General features: G+C 35.5%; 2 protein-coding genes across 2 annotated transcripts; one reads left to right on the forward strand and one right to left on the reverse strand.

Moving 5' to 3' along the window:
• The first annotated feature begins 937 nt into the window (after nt 1-937).
• On the forward strand, nt 938-3,997 carry LOC145128313 (phospholipase A1 PLIP2, chloroplastic-like). The gene is made up of 3 exons (XM_079063119.1): nt 938-1,840; nt 2,052-3,068; nt 3,162-3,997. The coding sequence occupies exons 1-3, from the start codon at nt 1,220-1,222 to the stop codon at nt 3,705-3,707; spliced, it is 2,184 nt and encodes a 727-aa protein (XP_078919245.1). The 5' UTR covers nt 938-1,219; the 3' UTR covers nt 3,708-3,997.
• Nucleotides 3,998-4,787: 790 nt separating this feature from the next.
• Nucleotides 4,788-6,417, reverse strand: LOC145128314 (transcription factor TCP18-like; the record flags this gene model as incomplete). The annotated part of the gene is made up of 1 exon (XM_079063120.1): nt 4,788-6,417. A coding segment is annotated over one exon (705 nt), but the record flags the coding sequence as incomplete, so codon positions are not given.
• Nucleotides 6,418-20,027: the final 13,610 nt, after the last annotated feature.

The following is a 20,027-nucleotide window of genomic DNA, read 5'->3' on the forward strand; positions in this document are numbered from 1 at the left end:
GTTAATTAACTAAAATACTCTTATAATTAAATTAGATGGTATTTTTCAATTATTTTTAATTCAATAGTATATATATTAATCACTCTTTTAAAATAACTAAAATGATTGGTTCACAATCATTCCTATATTCACACAATAATTAGTTAGAACACAATAATCTAAGCATATATATATATATATATATATATATATATATATATATATATATATATATATATATATATATATATATATATATATATATAATTTTTTTTTCAAAAAAAGTTTTTAAATTTAACCCTATTAACAAAAAATGCATCTCTAATTGTTTATTTTCAAAAAAATCCTTCAAATTTTTTATTTTTTTTTCAAAAAAAATCCTTAAATTTAACCCTATTAACAAAAAAGGCATCTCTAATTGTTTATTTTCAAAAAAATCCTCTAAATTTTCAGAAAATACCTGAAAACCGGCATTAGCCGGAAACAAGGTTTTTTTGCAAGTATTCACTTTTTTCTGAGCTAAATTGCAAAAAAATAAATAAATAAATAAAAAATAAAAAAATAAAAAAATAAAAAATTGATGACTTATACGTCAATAGAACCAAATTTCAGAAACGTTACTGCAAATTTACCTATTTAAAAAATGGATAGATGAAAAGTATAAATCCAGAAATTTAAAACTATCATGATGTACTTTAGGTAAACTAAAATGTGACACAAACAGTATAATTTTAGAAAATTAAAATTATAGAAACTAAATGCAAATTGCTTATTTCCGGCGATTTAAAAAGTATATAAACCGTTGATTCATTTTATTTATATTGATAAAGACGTGTAACGTTGTTCGATAAACAGGTCTATCAAACCAAAAAGGAAAATACTGATATTTAAAAATTTTAAACAAAAATATTTGAGGAAAGAGAGAGGGAGCCACGGGCCAGAGGGACGTTCGGTGACCTATTTATGTTTTATGGTTCCGTGCTTCGTCTCAAGTCTCAACAACGTGCAACAGATCTCCCTTTCTCTCTCTCTCTCTCTCTCATTTACATCTCTCTTCCATTTTCCTTTTCCCTCTTTGAAATCGGACTCAAACCTCAAGGAATTGTGCCTGGGACGTTATCAATCGAAGAAATTCAACCCATATTACTATTAAAATCATCTAAGATTTGTATAATAAACTCATTTGTTTGAATTTTTTCCTCCAAGAAACCAGAGGATTTGTATAAACCAAACATCAACGATGGATGGTATCTATTTAAAGACAGGGTTTATTGGGATCACGACTCCGATCACCGCAGCCGGCGAGATTCGTAAAAACACAACTCAAATTACTACCTCCGCCGTCAGCCGGACGACGGCAAATGCGATTTCATCGGAGAAACCTTCAGTGTCAGGTTCCTCTGCTCCTCGGACAACAGGGCCGTGGGGTTTTTCTTTGAAATTCCCTCTCCCTTCTTTGTTTGTCGGTAACCGAAACCGGTACGATGCGTTGGCCGTCGACGACGCCGTTTCTGTCGATAGAAACGAAGAAACGAAGGAAGAAAGCGAGAGTAACAAGGAAAACGAGAATTGGGTGTTGAAGATTCTCCATGTGAGGTCTATTTGGAATGAAAGGAAGGATGGTTTGATTGAAGAGGAAGATCGAGAAGGTAGAAATCCTTTGGATCATCAAGACGAGGTTCCTTTAGATGATGCAGAAGAGTGTGATGCATGTAGCGTTGATGATTACGATGACGCCCAAATCGAATTCGATAAGGCTTCGTTTTCAAAACTTCTTAGAAGGGTTTCTCTTGCTGAAGCACGGTTGTATTCTCAAATGTCCTATTTGGGGAGTTTAGCTTACTCCATACCTCAAATCAAGGTACCCATTTCGTGTCTATCCTCAATATTTCATTTTGTTTCATTATTATAGAAATGTACGTAGATGGTCCTGTTTGTTGGAATTGTGTGGCGATTCTTTAGAAACTGTAGAGGATGTTCAGATCTAGACCTTTTTCATAAGTAATTGCAGCAATGTAGGTTATTTGTTATAGTTTCGATGGTTGATCCGTATCGTTTTTTTTTTTTTTCAGCCTGGGAATCTCCTAAAACATTATAGACTCCGTTTTGTTACTTCATCCCTAGAAAAGAAAGCCCAGTTGGCTGCAAAAGCAGAGAAAGAGAAGGCTTTAGACGGGGTGGTTCAGGAAGGAGAAGATGACGCCAAAAAGAAAGAAGATCAGACCTCGAAAGCTGATGGGGTTGAAGAAGATGACGAAGTAGAACAAACCACAGACACACAAAACAAGGTTGAAAACAAAGAAGATAATCGAGGTGGAAATCTGATAAATCCTTCAATAGCTTATCATATTGCTGCCTCTGCTGCTTCCTACCTACATTCTCAAACAAGAAGCTTTATTCCTTTCACCAACAATAAATCAGACAGTGTTGGCATGACGAAAGCAGAGGTTGCTTCATTAATGGCAACCACAGACTCAGTGACTGCTGTAGTTGCTGCTAAAGAAGAAGTGAAACAGGCTGTTGCAGATGATCTGAGCTCTATGCATTCATCGCCTTGTGATTGGTTCATATGTGATGATGAAGGTAGCACCACGAGATACTTTGTGATTCAGGGATCCGAATCACTTGCATCATGGCAAGCTAATCTGCTTTTCGAACCTATTGAATTCGAGTCACTGGATGTAATTGTGCATAGGGGTATTTACGAGGCTGCAAAGGGGATTTATGAGCAAATGCTCCCTGAAGTCCATGATCACCTTCAACGCCATGGTGATAATGCAAAGTTTCGTTTCACAGGGCATTCACTTGGAGGAAGCTTATCTTTGCTTGTGAATCTGATGTTGTTGATAAGAAACCAAGTCCCTCGTTCTTCGTTACTTCCTGTTATAACATTTGGAGCACCTTCAGTTATGTGTGGAGGAGATCGTCTTCTTCATAAACTTGGATTACCAAAAAGTCATCTCCAAGCAATCACTCTGCATCGCGACATTGTACCCCGCGCTTTCTCTTGCAAATATCCGACTCGCGTAGCCGAGCTTCTCAAAGCAGTCAACGGGAATTTCCGGAATCACCCCTGCCTCAATAACCAGGTACAAAAGCAAATCTCTTTGGCTTTCCTCTCCGCTTTTTGTGATTGTTGTTGTTAACAAAGGCATGATGTGATTTTTTTTTTTGTGTGGCAGAATTTATTGTATGCACCGATGGGGGAGTTTTTGATTCTGCAGCCAGATGCGAAACTTTCACCGAGTCATGATCTTCTACCTTCGGGCAGCGGTCTGTACATTTTGAGATCTGATGATGTGAATGTTTTAGAGGCAGAGAAGCAAATGAGGGCTGCCCGGTCTGTGTTTTTGAATACGCCCCACCCGTTAGAGATCTTGAGTGATCGAGCTGCTTACGGGTCTGAAGGGGCAATTCAGAGAGACCATGACATGGTCTCGTATTTGGTGTCGGTTCAGAGTGTCATCCGTCAAGAGCTTAAACGTGTCAGGAAAGTCAGGAGAGAGCACAGGCGGCGTGCTTGGTGGCCCCTGGTGGTGCCACGTGGCGGTATTGATATGGTGCCAGATGGTCAAAATCAGGCCACCAAGCTCAACCTCCTGGGAGGCGAGGCTTTGAAAAGGTTCACGAGTCTGATTGCATCTCAACATATGAACTTGCTTGTCATACTGTTGCTTCCTGCAAGATTGTTGCTTGTGGAGGCAAGTAATGCCATCAGGCTCGGATGATCCGATCCATCCATCCATCCATTTATCCATTTAAGTAAGTAATAATTGTTAGAAGAAAGAATATTCATTTATTGTTTGATATGGATATGGATATGGATGTTTCCCTTTCCCTTGTTATGCACATATCATATCGGAAAGCGTCGATCACAAAAAAGAAAGTAAATATAGTCAGTCATTTTAGATCCCTCAATATGTTGGTATTTTACATTTGTTATTTGTTTGTTCGGTGTGTATTTTATTTTTTATTAAATTTTTATTTCTTGGAAGCTAATATTGAGTGTTTTTGCTTATACGGAAGTAGTATAAGAATAAGGACTTGTGGGAAATAAATATATTATGTATATGATGAGTATATGTTGCGTAGGTGCAAGAAACAGAGTTAGGAGATGTTGAAATTTGGAATCGTGTTAAACGGGAGGGTATGACTAGTGGGTTGGAGTTTTCTGGAGTTATAAATGAAAGGCGAGAGATAATTAAGGTGGACAAAGGTGACAAAATAGAGGTCATAGTCCGGACCCCTTTGATTCATTCCAACAAGCCATCCATCTCCCTTGGCTTGGCATATGTTAGTTGCTCAAATGAGCCGGTTCATGAGTCATTATGGGCCAACTATGGACCCACTTGGGTTAGAAATGCTCAGCTTTGCTTTTATATATATATATATATATATATATATATATATATATATATATATATATATATATATATATATATAAATAAAAGGTTCTCTTTGGTAAATCAAGTGAAAAGTTGGTTTTTTAAAAGTTGGTTTTTAGTCGAAAAGTCAGTTGATAGTTGATAAACTAGCTTATAAATTGATAAACTAGCTTATAAATTAATATTATTGTTTGGTAAAGAGTAGTTAATAAACTAGAATGAAATGTAAAATAATATAAATAGACATTTAGATATACTAACATATATATATATATATATATATATATATATATATATATATATATATATATATATATATAATATTTATTAAAAAGTTTCTTCAACTTATCTATATGTATCTGAAAGTAGATTAAAAAAAAAAAAAAAAACTAGGAATATAAGTGCTTATAAGCTAGTTGACACTTATCTAGGAAAATAAGTGTTTATAACCTAGTTCATAAGATAAAAATAACTGAGTTTTAAGGTTCTACAAAAAAATGAACTATAATACGTAGATAAACAAGTTGTTCCAGTTGACGAAGTTTTGACCCTTAAAAAGACTTCTCGTGGTTGGACTTTTGGCCTGTTTCCACTGGTTGTAGGTTTGTATTGTAACTTGTAGAGTTGTAGCCTTGTAGGCAAATATCTATCCGCCAATTGGTGTATATCCACAATGTAGGACCATGCAAAAGGCAAAGATGAGAGAATTGTCCCAAGATTATATATAGGAAAGAGGAAAGAGGAAAGTGTAAACCACATTAGGGAAGAACAACAAACAATCCATGTGTAGAAAATACAGCTCATCTAAACTTATCGGCCCAGGAAATATATGCATTTTTTAATCTTTATTTAAAACATCAAGTTTCATTTCAATAATCAACCCTGAGAAATAAGAACATGGGCAAGTTTTCCAACCTTGTAGTACTGTATAAGGATAAACTTACAACATATGTTTTCATTTTCGCCCAACTAATTTTTGTATATATCAAGTCATTGTATTTAGAGAAAACTTCAAAAATGTGCATGTGGTTTGTTGTTTTTTATTAGTACCGTTCAAAAAATTTCAGCCTGAGTTATTTTGGCATGGTTTGGTTGTTGATTTTTCCTATACCCTAAATGAAATGACTATTTTGCTATTTTTTTAAAAGAAAAAACATCATAAATGGTCCATGTGGTTTCTCAAAATCTGAAGTTTAGTCCCCATGGTTTAAAAACGTCATAGATGGTCCCTGTGTTTTCAAAACTTTTGACGATTGGTCCTTATTGCTAACACCGTTAACTTTTGTCCGTTAACTGAAGGGCATTTTCGTCAATTCACTACCACAGTGAACATTTATGATATTTTCACTTATTTAAAAAAAAATAATATGCAAAATCTCTCTCTCTCTCTCTCTCTCGAGTTATCACCAGCAATCCCTTGCTTATATTGAAAATGGGAATTTGGATATTCCGCTTGATCAGTTGTTTGAGCTTGGTTTTCTCCAAAGGGAATCCAAGACCCTAATCGATTTACATTTTGATTCATCACCTTATCAGAGCCAGAACCACAAACATCACCCCCTCCAATCTTGTTATTTCTCTTTTCAATTGTCCTCTTCCTTACCCCTGCTCTTGCTTGTTCCCTAGTTTCTTTAGCAAGAGAGTGATGAATATACACACTTTTCCTAACTCCTCTATCAAGCTTTTTCTTATCTTTGTTGCTGCTAGAGGAAGTCGATTTTGCGTTACCTACTATAAGCACCCTATCTTCCTTAATTTTCTCCATGGATTGATCATCAATTCCAGACATAACTTCACATTCTGATGCAGAAGATCCGTTGTTTGATAGACCAATGAGATTGCAAGTACGGTCTAACTGCCGGGGGAGTAGATCTTGAATAACGGGTTTTGATTTCACGAGCAGCCAGTCGGCAATATTGCTGGCCTTATCGAACCCAAACATATCTTCCAACCTGAAGAATCTCTCTGCAACTTCTATCAGGTAAATTAGCCCATTGTCATTCCTCGTAATATTGTGTATATAACCTGTAATTATTCTGAGTTCGAGAATTATATGAATTTAGGTCACCTTTTTACAGTCCATGTACGCTTGAAGAAGGTTAGTATAGTGAGGGTGGGAAATGATCTTAGCTTTAAGAGATTTATCTTCGTTATGAAAGCTCATCACAGAAGGGTAATTACAAAATTTCTGGGTACCTCCACTTTCGATAGTACTGCCTCCTCCTCTCCCATACAAAGAAGTATTGGTGGTATCTGGGGAAAGAACCGATCCTCCACCCGACCCGTATAAGAGAGTAGTAGTCTAGTAGATGGTGTGCCCATATTATTGCTGCTATTGTTCTCTCTCATTTGGCCCATGTAATCTTCCATCACTCTTGCTCAAGAAAAACCCTATAGAACAAGAGCTCGGGAGAGAAAGAAAGGATCGATGAAGCAGAAAACGAAAAACCCTAATCAAATTGTAAATTGAAGAAGGAGAATTATTGTTCTTTTGTTGATGTTTGATGAAAGTTGAAATCAAATAACTTAAGAGTGAATCTTAAAACCCACAGAAGACAGATGTTTTATTCTCTTTGTATCATACAAGGAGAGCAGTACAAGTGAGGGAAGACCAACCTTGTTGATAAGGAGAGAGAGAGGGGCCCATTTGTATATTATTTTATTTTTTTAAATAAGTGAAAACATCGTGCTTGTGGTGGTGAAATGATGAAAATGTCCTTCAGTTAACGGAAAAAAGTTAACGGTGTTAGCATAAGGACCAATCGTCAAAAGTTTTGAAAACACAGAGACCATCTATGACGGTTTTAAACCACGGGGACTAAACTTTAGATTTTGAGAAACCACAGAGACCATTTATGATGTTTTTTCTTTTTAAAATTTAATTTTTACATTTTTTAAATTTATTTTAACACTTTTCTAATTGAAAATTAGAAAACAATCCAGACCCCACCCCACCCTCACCCTTGAAACTCAACCTAGTAAATCACCCTATTTCTGGCACAAGTCATCTTCTCCGATAACACTTAGATTGGATGACCACATTTTAATGTCAAAAAAAATGATTAAAGAAACTAATGCAACGAAGCTTGGGGTAGAATTTCAACAACATATTCCAATTGATCATAGCACGAGCAACGAAACATGTGAGACGTAGGAACATGAGAAAATAGACCATAAACGAGCACAACTCAACCACCGGGCACTAAAAAGGACATAGAGAATACTAGTATTCAAAAATAAAAAAAATATTTCCATATAGGGTTGTAAACGAACCATACGAATACACACAATGTTTGTTCATATTTGTTTGTTTAAGTTTAACCAAACTAACAAACGAAGACAAACACACAAACAAACACATTTTATTGTTTGTGTTTGTTTGCTTAAAAAATACATTGTTTGTGTTTGTTCATTAAGATATTAAACGAACATAACCGAACAAACAAAAATAAATGAACAAAAACAAGACATAAATAACATAAACATTTAATCATGTAATTGTGCGTGCAATCAAGTATTAACAATTAATATTGCGATGAAGAGCGATTGTCAATTTTTTATTGTGATGGTCGATGAACAATTGCTTACAAGTTACACAGATTTTCCCGATAGGTTTGGCAATTAACAAATCACACCTCCTAATTTTCTTATATATATTTCAAATCTTTCTTACTTGTCTAATGATAATTATATGTGTGTCTATATATAACCTTTAATAAGACGTTTCAAAATAAGAGTTACCATGCATAAAACCGTTCCAAAACATCAATTTCCAAAATAGTTTGGAAAAGATCATATAAGGGTGTAACAATAGCTATCAAAACAAAGGTTCAAAATGAAACAATTTCATCATTACAATAACCAAAGTCTTTTAAAAATCCTTAATCTTCTCAATCTTCACTTCTAACAATAATCCACTACTTAACCTATAAAGTTATATTAACATAATGGGTTACGCCATGGGATGCCTAGTGAGTACAATCATGGGGTTAGACATTAAATATATGGCATATGAAAGAACATTAAATTTATACCCAAGTGTACTAACCTATACCTCATCAAAAAATAAACAAATCATAAAAACTCATCTTGGGGAAACATAACATAAATCAAAGTACATTTTCTTAATGTCAAATCTCATAAAAACATCGCAAGTCAAATAACAATGCAAGACTTACTATGCAATGCAAATAAGCTTTTTGACCCCAAGTCAATTTCCTCATCACAAACACCTTAAGTTTAAACTCTTCAACTCACCACTAATCATCAAAACTAACCACAAGTCACCACAATACTCGATATGAGTCACCACAATACCCACTTTGAGTCACCATAGTACTCTCAATAAGTCACTACAAGACATCACAATACTCGTTGTGAGTCATTACAAATCATTATTATACTCGCTATGAGTCACCACAAATCATTACTATATGATGTCCATCTGGTGATCCACACGTCTTCACGTACGCCTAAAATATATGCATGCAATCAAAATATGAGAGTTAATAACATCATCAAATCTCAAACTCCAAATATAAACTGTAGTTAAATTTTAATCAATCAAATGGTATATGAAACCACATAAACCAAAGTCAAGATATAATGACCACGTAATCAGATTCAAGAGTATATAAACCCACAATCAAAAGTAAAAGGATACAATAAAGCCCATAATCATGATCTTAAGCAACAAAAATGAAAGATGCAAAAGAACATATGGAAAAAATGGTAGTGCACTAAAAGTATGATCTAGGGGCAGTAGAAAATGTTGATCACCCTCAGATAAATCAAAGAAACACTCGTTAAACAATTAATAGATAAAAAATTAAAAACATAGACACGGAAATGGTATGTTGATAAAGTTTTGCAAAGATAAATGGTTGGGTGATCAACCACTCTTTATTAGCTTTCCTTGTCTTTTCCACTTGGAAACTAATAAAGATTGTAGTATTACTGAGAGGAAGTATGATGTGGGTTGGAGGTGGTAGTTGTGTCGTTTAATTAGAGGGGGGAGAGTCCCAAATCGACGACGATGTTAAAAACTATTTAAGACTAATTGACGACTATGTTAATAAGTGATGGTGATACGCAGCCGGTAGTGGAGGGGCCAAGACATATAGGAAGAGTATATGTTGTTCCGGCTTGGCAACGAGATTACGTTATGGGTAAAGCCTAAAGAATTGGTAAATGATAAGGATGGTTAGGATTTAAAACAACATTTACTTTGTTTGGTTTCATTAGTTGATTTGCATTACTCTCGTATTTTTAGGCTTTGTTTCAGGATTTGATAAACTTATTTTTCAAGTATTTATAGTATGAATGAAATCACCAATCAGCAGATTGGATTTATCAAATTCTTCTCTTCTTCTCTATTTTGGAGTTCGTGTTCACTCGAAGGTTCCTAGTTGGTTGTACCAATTGGTGCTTTCATTGCTAATGGACGAAACCACCATCCACTTGTTGTTGAAAGAATAGGCCGATTCTTTTACTAAGTAGATCGAACGCTTGACGCAAGATTTACAGAACACTCACACATTGGCGTTGTAACATCCGTGACTTGAGGTAATGCTAAATTATTAAATATTGTAATTTATTTGTTGGACTACGAGAATTAATATTGGATCATGAGTTGGGCCTTTATTGAGTTGGGTTGGCTGAATCCGTACGCTGGGCGTATGTTTAGAGTACGCGGAGCGTAGTAGGAGCATTGGATGCGGGGGGTGATGCACGTACGCACAGCATACCAAGGGGTATGCGCAGCGTACGCGAGCTGACTCAAAACCCTAATTATGCCCCATACCCAGCCTCCTTAACTCAGAAACCCTAGAAACCTAATCTTCTTCATCTTTGTGTGATTTTGATCTTGTGAAGTCCATTTTAGTAGCTTGGAGCTTGGAAGGAGAAAGAGGAAGTTGGTGAAGAAGAATTTGTGTAGCTTGAGCTTAAGGATTTGAGACATCATCATCATTTAGCACTCATCCAGTCATTTGAGGTAAAAAGATCAAAACTTGCCTCATGAATGATTATATCTATTATGTTGAGCTTTTGGACCTTTATGGTCCCAAGAATGGAGCTTTATGGTTCCAAATCCATTTCTAGGATTAGGGTTGCCACCCTTAGTGCTATTTGAGTCCCAAAGACAGAAAAGTTACCATCTTGAAGGTCTTGATGTGGTCATGCATGAGTATTAGTCATTTCTATGGAAGTAGATTGTCATATTTCAAGTATGGGTCCATTTGGGGGTTTGCAAGCCACCAAGTAATCAACTTTATGGGTTAAGACGCTTTATTGGACTCAGATCTGTGTTTGGAGCTTTAGGTCTTAAGGGGTTAAGCTCTTTTTGAGATTATGGCTTAACAGGGGAGTACGCTGAGCGTACAAGCCATGCAGCCTGTACGCTTAGCGTACAGAGGATTACGCCCAGCGTACTCACTGGATTTGGGATTTGCGTCATTTGGGCCTCGGTTTGGGCCATTCCTTGGACTTTGCTATTTTGGGCCTTAGTGCGTCATTAGGGATTGGGCCCAATTAGAAATTGGGCCATATATTGGGCTTTGTAGGAGTGTTTATCTTTTTGGGCCAAGGGTTGAGTAGAGTTCATTTTGGGACAAAAGTATGTGAGGGGTAGAATGGTCTTTTACCCCAGTAAGGACTTATGATTAAGTTATGAGAATCCCGAACTTAACTAGTTTATATGATGATTAGTAGCTCGGGGAGTCGAGAGATCAGCAGTTCGGGGATCTGCCAGCTAGCAGCCAGAGGATTATCCGTGAGATTCAGCTTTGCAAGGTGAGTTTGCTCCTATAGGAACGGGTTGAAGGCACCAATGCTGGCCCGTATGTATGATTATATGTTTTCGGATATCGATCTGATACCGGGCGGTGCCCGATGAATGTTTATATGCTTTCCGGACTATGGTCCGATGTCGGGCGATGCCTGAGGAATGTTTGTATGATTGATGTCTTCATGATTCTTTCATGTGTCTATATTTATATGTTTCCAGATTACGGTCCGATGTCGGGCAATGCCCGAGGAATGTTTGTATGCTTTCGGATTTCGGTCCGATACCGGGTGGGGCCTGAAGAATGTTTATGTGTTTATGTTATGTGATTATTTTATGTGTATTGTGGATATGTTTATATGTATACCGATGTCGGACATTGTCTGATGTCGGGCGGGGCCCGATGAAGGGGTGGGGCCCACGATATGTTTATATGTGATTATGTGATTATGTGTATGGTATGTGGTAGTTTGGGGAGACTCACTAAGCTTCGTGCTTACAATTTTCAGTTTTGGTTTCAGGTACTTCTAGTAGCAAAGGGAAGAGCTCGGGATGACTGCATTGTACACAACATGATGTTTTTAGCCTGGGATATTTACTCTGATATATTTGACAGGTGTTTTGATATGGATATACCGTTTACGATGATTTGAGATACTTGTTGGATTAGTGTCTAAGTCCATAACTATAATTGGTATATACTTGAACCGACCCGGCATGGTCCATTTGGGTTGCATGGCATCAGAACAATTGGATAGACCTTTTAATGAGAAGAAGATATTTGTGACATATTAATATATTATAAGTTCTAATATATTAATATGAAATCATATTATTTAATTAGTATTGATCTAGAATTAATTTGGAATTAATTTAGTGATCAAAAGAGACTAAATAAATATATGGGGATTGATTGTGTAAATCATAGATTCTTATATATATGGGCTCATGATCCATGATTCCTTATGTTGGGTTTAACCCATGTGGTGGCCCATGGATACTCCATGGAGGTTAAAACCCATGGAGCATAAGGAATGGGTAAAGTCATGGGTTACATGGTGTAACCCTAATGTGCACACTATATAAAGACCCCATTGGTTGGTGAAATTGGCACTAGTGTATTACATAGAGGGCAAGCCGATTTCATAGAGATATAAGACTAATATCTTCTCTCATGGTTATTCCAAATGTTCATGGTGTTGTGTGAACCATTTGAGGTGTCACACTTGGGGCACTAGGCTCTTGAGCTACATGGAATCAAGCACCTAACAAGAGGTATGTAATTCTACTAGATTTTATATTATATGTACTTTATATTATGCTAGTTAGAACAATACCTTGGAAATTGATATTTGCATGTATAATAGAGAAAAATAGATCCAAGGTATTTAGGGTTGCATTTACACCATAGGAGTGTTAGAATGCTCAAAACCCAACAGTGGTATCAAAGCCTAGGCTTGTTTTTCACTTATACTTGATGCAAATTGGCTGAAAATTGAATTTTGGTGCTGTCTGCACAGCAGACTCGCCGAGTCCATGGAGGGACTCGACGAGTCCAAGTGTAAATGCATCCAACTCGCCGAGTTGGTTCGTGCACTCGACGAGTTGGACCCCCAAACAACATATCTTCGAGTTTTGGTGCTGGAATTGGTCTAGAATCATTACCTTTGATTGTTTTGGTCTTATAAAACCTGTTTTTAATGTGGTAATGATTATGTTAAACCAATTTCAATGCTATAATCGAAGTTTCAAGTTTATATATGTTTATGTAATTCTTGAAAATTGTTGATTATGAATGTTCATGCTTATGAGTTTTGGTAGATCATAGGAATTATGTGCAAATTGTCTGTTATTATAATTCTTGATCTCAATGAAATTGTAAGGAGTCCATAACTTGTCCTCAAATTATGGATTACCAAAAGTTTTTTTTATGTTTCCTTGATTTATGAGTTAGTTTAGATTAATGAAAAAAATTGTGTTTTAGTTGTTTTTGATCCAAATTAATCTAGAGTTAGTTCATAAAATATGTTTTTGTAACTTGTCTTCAAGTTATATGAAAGGTCATATTTATGAATCTTAAAACTCATAAAAGTGTCATAGGTTACATAAAAGTGAAGAGTCTTTTTCATTAAGTAGTATTATGACTCCATAACTTGTCCTCAAGTTATGGATGTTAAAGAGTCACTTCTTTAAAAGATGTCATTAAAAGATAAGGAGTTACATAAAAATGAAGAGTCTTCATTTTAATGTACATTAAACTCATAAGTTATGAAATGAAAAGTCTTGAATAGTTTCAAAACTTGCCCTCAAGTTTTGGAATTTGTAAAGTTACTCTTCATGTATACTTTAATTCCAAATTGAACCCTTAGAATTTTAAAAGCTAAAATTCAAACTTTATGGACTTCATAAATTAATTAAAGTGTTTAATTAAAAGAGTTAATAATTTCATAAAGACATGGTTTAAGTTTAATTAAATTAAGAGTATAGTTTAATTAATAGATTAAACCACCAAGTATTTTAAATGTTTAAAATACACCCTTATACTATTATTATAATTTTAATTATATAGATATGTATAAGATAAAGTCAATCTTACCATTAGTAGGCCTCATTCACGAAGCCGGTCTATAAGGGGGGTATAAGGTTACTGCCTATAAAATGGCAGTTTAATGGGTGTCCACTCTCACCCACCGCTTCCTTGACTAGTGGAGGGTCGTTAGCCGAACGGGTAGGAAAGGACTATAATTCTCCCTTCATTAAAAGTATAATGATAAATACTAAGTAACTAAACACTTATAAATTCCCAATCTTAGTTACTTAGGAAAATGTGAATAGGTGTTAACCCATGAAATTACACTTTGTACCTTACCAAGTCGTTAATGGAGCGTGTGTGGTTAACCGGCACACTAATAAGGACTAGTAAGAGTGGCAAAGGGTAACTTGACTTTATTATAGATCGGTGGAGCGTGTGTGGTTAACCGGCACATCGATTAGGTGATAAAGTTAAGGGTACCAAGTCAATTTGCATGGTTATTCACACCTTGTTTGTGATCCTCGGCATCCCAGTCACAAACTTGAGAGGGCACAATCGAGATTCAAACATGCCATTGAAAGTTCAATGTATCTCAAAAGATCTAGGAGTTTCAAATCCAATTAAAACTTAATTATATTTCGTTTTTCATGGTGGAAATTGGTAAATCGTCATTTACCTACCTTCAACTATTTTATAATTTGGATTACGACATCCCTCTTCCAGTTATAAATAGGTTGTTGGGTCCTAGCCTTAATATTTCATATTGGGTGTTATATTAAGGACTTTAAATCAACTAACTTGAATTTCTCCCTTATAGATGTCTAGTTTAGACAATTATGGTCTTCCCATATCTTTAGGAACAAGCTTCCTAATGAAGATGATATCCCAAAAGGCAATCAAGGTGAAAGACTAATCCCTTTATTGAGCATTAATGGGACTGGAAATCATGCTTCATTTCCTCCACCTCCTCCAATAAATCTCCCTATCCCACAAGTTTCAAGACTTGATAAGTTCTAAGTCACTCAATCCCTATTGGCAGACAAAGTCTATATGTGCTTAGGTCTTGGAGATTAAGTCACATATTGACAAGCCATGAGAGTCGGGTGTCGAAGTATCGAGGTAGCTGGCTGTTGACTTGGTTCTTCAGTCACTCCCTGATGACAGATCACGACATGACCCTTTAATGATCTTATCCATTTGTTTGGTGATGCTGAATCAACAATGATTTGGAACACTCGTAAAGCAAATTTGATTAGAAGATCGACTTCCCAAAACTTCGTGGACATTGACAATGGTGACACTGGAAATGCAGAAAAACTTTCTCTTCCCAATGGAAAGGGATCGGCCATAGTCAACTCGGTTGACCAAATGGTAAAGAGAAAGGCTAAGTCTGAGATAGTCCCATGTACCATTCCCAAAGAGTCCATATGTGCCTATTGCCAAAGAAAATGGGCATTGGTTGCGAAGCTGCCGAATTTACCTGAAACCTCATAAGGATGGTAAAGTCAAAAGTTTGACTCTACTTCAGGTAAAGTCCGTTATCTAACTCTATTAAGTCTCTTTTGGAGATTCTTAATACATGATGTAATGTAATTACATTTTGATGTTTTTGAAGAATCAAAGGAAGCTTAAAGAAAAGGTGTGTTGATTCTGATCGCATGGTTCGATGACCAGAATTTTGAGCCACTACATAAGAGTTATGAGATATTGCTTAGGAATAGATAACAACAAAGTTTTCATATGAATTTGCATTGTAAGGATAAGTTTTTCCGCAAGTTTTAAAATAAAAGAAAAGTTTTGATTTTATTTATTTTAAGTATCCTTACAAAGGCATTTGTGGAAAATTGTTGTTTATATGTTTCCATTGATAAGCAATATTGGAAAATGAATTTGATTCTTTCGTTTGTGGTAGTGTCATAATTTATCAAATAAGGAAAGATTCTCATCACCCAAGTTTCAGTTGGATAGAAATTTGGAATCATGCAAGTTGTATTGTGTGATGAATGAGATTTTTCATCTTTGGTAAATTAAGACTAATTCCTTGATCACATTCACATGTGAGTCAAGCGAAGGACTAAAGGATCGGGTACATTAGGTTGTGTACTAGTCAGGTCCACCACATAGGTTGAATAAGAAGAATCAAATAAGGCAGAAAGATAAAAGTTTCTCCAATCTGAAGAGATGGGAGAGTACTTGTGTATCTTGTTTTATGATTATCTTAGTGATTATGGAACCATATCACAATTGATCCTCTAAGGACACCTTAGTGCATTTGGTGGCTAAGGAGAGGAATCGTGAATTGTGGAAATGGTTAAATCAAAGGATAAATCTTACTTCGTTCCAAAATAAAATCTTAGAGTCATACTCCAAGATTGAGCCTTGAGTGACATAATATTAAGAAAGGTTTAAAACACTTGTCAAATGTAGAGTAAAATGTTTTCTTACTCTTGTGCATTTGAAATTGGTAAGTTGTGATGTTTTGGATAAAACAAAGACCAACTAAGGCCAATTGTGTGAAGTGTTTGTAAAAGAATCCACACTATCTCTTGAATATTTGGCAAGAGAGTCTTATATGTCAAGAGGACAGTGGGAGTCTAAAAGATCTTAAGATAGGTTCAAGAACTAATCAAGAGTTTTGTTAATCACTAGCCCACGACTTGAGGTTTGTAACCTATCGTGTTGACATATTCTTATTTCTGTGTCTATTCCAGTTAAAAGTTGACCATGCTTGTGAGTTCTATGAGTTCTCAATTGTTTGCATAACAACCTGGAAGCAATGGTAGGCCCTTGTGCTGCCGGGTGGCAAGAAATTAAGATTGAACAAGTTCAGTCCATATGTGTTTGGATTTGCCACTAACCTTGTCTTGTGATTATGGTTATGACAAATTCGCATGCATAGGAACACTTACACCATAAAATCTAAGTGTCATAAGGTTTCTCTCCGATTCATGAAAATGATGGTGAGGAAACTCTTTCAATAAGTAGATTTTAAGTAGATAGCAATTGTGAGAATGACAAAAGGTCTAAACATTATGATTACGACATCTCTCTTCATAATTGTTTAGACACACAAGCGAGATATCTAAGGAAAGGTGTATGATTTTGATAAAGTCTTATCAAAACTTCTCGTATCATAAATCTGAACTTTGGTAAGAAAGTCAATAGAGTATTGTTTTTTTCCTAGAAGTCCAGCTGATTTCTGAGTACATGTCAAAGCTAGTGGGAGCATAAGTGTTATGTTAGTAAGATAATAATCATTATGATAGTGGGAGCATGATGATTATGTTGCAAGTTAGCAATGTTAATTATAGAAAACAAAAGTTTCAATTCGCTTTGAAAAGTTGTTTCCCTATAATTAAGGGAGAGGATTTTATACTTCATTCCAATTCTACAAACTTAGATTGAGATTTTAATCAACTTTAGTCAAGGATATATATGAATGTTATGTTGGAATGGTTCAACATAAGGAAATTCTATATATGTTGCGTTCTCAAAATTTCGATTATGATTACGGCATACCTGTTCATAGTTCGAATTGTGAGAATATGGCAAATAAAAAAAAATTATAGCATGAATCATGTCCAATATGCTTCGGGTATAGGATCGATTACATGAGCTATAATAGTTATCCTTTCTAAATTTTCCTAATGCTTAGGGCATTAAGAAGGGAAAAGGGATTAGAACTGGATATGACTAAAATGATTAAGCAATTGTCAAGAACAATTTGAGGTTTGCCAAAGATTGGTTACTCATGGACAATTGGAAGTATAGAGTAAGGACCATATTGACATATTTTGAAAAGAGGCAACTCTTGTTCAAAAGTGATGGTCAAAATGGGAATGTGGAATTGTTTCCATAGGTGGAAGTTATTCTTTGAATCTGTGTAAGATTAGAGAACTTAATGCAAGAAGGATGTTCAAAGGAATGTACTTTGAATTTGAGATTTCGTTTCCATGGAATTGCTTTCCATTGGAATACTTTGTAATGTCTGTTGCCAATTCTTTGTGACTTGTGTGCATATTCATTACAAGAGGATCATTGCATATAAGTTTAGAATCTAACAAGATTACGGTAAATGACAAGAATTTTGGTATTCTTGCATTTATTGTAAAGGATTTGGGATTGTGAAATGAGCATCATTGAAATGTTTTCAATCGATCTGTTTCACAAAGAGAGGACCATATGTAAACATAGTATGCATACTTGGAGTATAGCATAGCTATTGTTTGGACGAACATAGTGTGCATGCTTGGAGCATGGCATGACTATTGTTTCAATTCAAGTATTAAGTTGATTAATCAAAACATGAATAATGAGTAATCAATATGGTGCTTAGATAAAAGGGTTTTTATTTACACTCAAAGTGTTGGGGCCATACAGGATTAGTATTATTTTTGTGTTTCACTTTGCATGTTTTGACTTCCAGAATAACTAGGTCATTCTTCTGAATGACTAATTTATTCAAACTCTACACAGTCAGTCATACTTTGGAAGTAGATATTGATTTAAGACTATCATGAATTTGGCTTGTATGATTTGTCTAATGTGAATTAGACATAGCAGTGGTTGCTACAACATTCATGAGTGCTCATAAGTTCTGAGTATTGGATTCAACCCACGCTCATTTGAATCACTTCATGGATTTTATCACGAGTGAATCATGAGACGATAATATCTTATATTCTTCAAACCTAGAGATATGAGTTGTTGACTATGAGTTGGTTATACATTGATTGCACGTAAACGCATTGGTAACTCGATGTTATAAAACGTGCCTTTGTGTATGATTCAACAAGTAGTCAGTACAAGCATATAAGTCGAAGTTTATCCATTCCTTTTACCTTCGGGATAAAAGCGATATCTGTGGGCCCCTCGATGATTTAGTGATGACAAAACGTAAGTGCTCGGCCGGGCCTGGACTGATCTGATTTGTTCAATTAGTCAGTCGTCATAAATCGGAAATCGGGAAACAACAAATGGACAGAGAGAATGATTATAATCCATGTCTCAGTCCATATGATATCTAGAATGGAGGAATATATGATCACTTATCTAATGGACGCGTCATTGATTTGTTCAGAGTTCGGCAGCAGCTTTTAAGAGCTACGATTGCTGGTCAGGTTATGAAGGCGTACTTGCAATAATAGTTATTAGACTTATCCAAGTGGGAGACTGTTGGATTAGTGTTTACGTCCATAACTATAATTGTTATATACTTGAACCGACCCGGCATGGTCCATTTGGGTTGCATGGCATCAGAACAATTGGATAGACCTTTTAATGAGAAGAAGATATTTGTGACATATTAATATATTATAAGTTCTAATATATTAATATGAAATCATATTATTTAATTAGTATTGATCTAGAATTAATTTGGAATTAATTTAGTGATCAAAAGAGACTAAATAAATATATGGGGATTGATTGTGTAAATCATAGATTCTTATATATGTGGGCTCATGATCCATGATTCCTTATGTTGGGTTTAACCCATGTGGTGGCCCATGGATACTCCATGGAGGTTAAAACCTATGGAGCATAAGGAATGGGTAAAGTCATGGGTTACATGGTGTAACCCTAATGTGCACACTATATAAAGACCCCATTGGTTGGTGAAATTGGCACTAGTGTATTACATAGAGGGCAAGCCGATTTCATAGAGATATAAGACTAATATCTTCTCTCATGGTTATTCCAAATGTTCATGGTGTTGTGTGAACCATTTGAGGTGTCACACTTGGGGCACTAGGCTCTTGAGCTACATGGAATCAAGCACCTAACAAGACGTATGTAATTCTACTAGATTTTATATTATATGTACTTTATATTATGCTTGTTAGAACAATACCTTGGAAATTGATATTTGCATGTATAATAGAGAAAACATAGATCCAAGGTATTTAGGGTTGCATGTACACCATAGGAGTGTTAGAATGCTCAAAACCCAACAATACTATGACTTATGCTTTGATGAGATGATTTTTATAACTACGGTTTTATTTAATATGATATTTTTGGTCATGATTTTTTTGGATGTTTCAGGAGATGATGGGTAATCGCCATGGAAATGGTGGAGGCAACCAAGACGGGATCCCACGATCTAAGCATCTTGACGTACCCAAGTTTGGGGGCTCTGATCCGGAAAGTTGGATCTTTTCCATTAACAAATATTTTACTCATAATGCGACTACAAACGAGCAGCGTCTCCGGATCATAGGATTTAACTTAGAAGGCGATGCATCCGAATGGTTTTGTTGGATGACTCATAACAACCTCATCACAACATGGGAGGGATTCATTACAAGTGTATGCAATCGCTTCAGACCCTCAAAGTACGAAGACC

Source organism: Lactuca virosa, chromosome 8 (genome assembly GCF_052849685.1).
Source record: "Lactuca virosa cultivar CGN04683 chromosome 8, Lactuca_virosa_CGN04683_v6, whole genome shotgun sequence".
NCBI lineage: Eukaryota > Viridiplantae > Streptophyta > Magnoliopsida > Asterales > Asteraceae > Lactuca > Lactuca virosa.

Bases quoted from the DNA above. Each gene is read 5' to 3' on its own strand.
- LOC145128313 (XM_079063119.1), top strand. From the start codon at position 1,220: ATGGATGGTATCTATTTAAAGACAGGGTTTATTGGGATCACGACTCCG. The intron at 1,841-2,051 runs GTACCCATTTCG...TTTTTTTTTCAG, and splicing joins ACTCCATACCTCAAATCAAG to CCTGGGAATCTCCTAAAACA. The intron at 3,069-3,161 runs GTACAAAAGCAA...TTTGTGTGGCAG, and splicing joins ACCCCTGCCTCAATAACCAG to AATTTATTGTATGCACCGAT.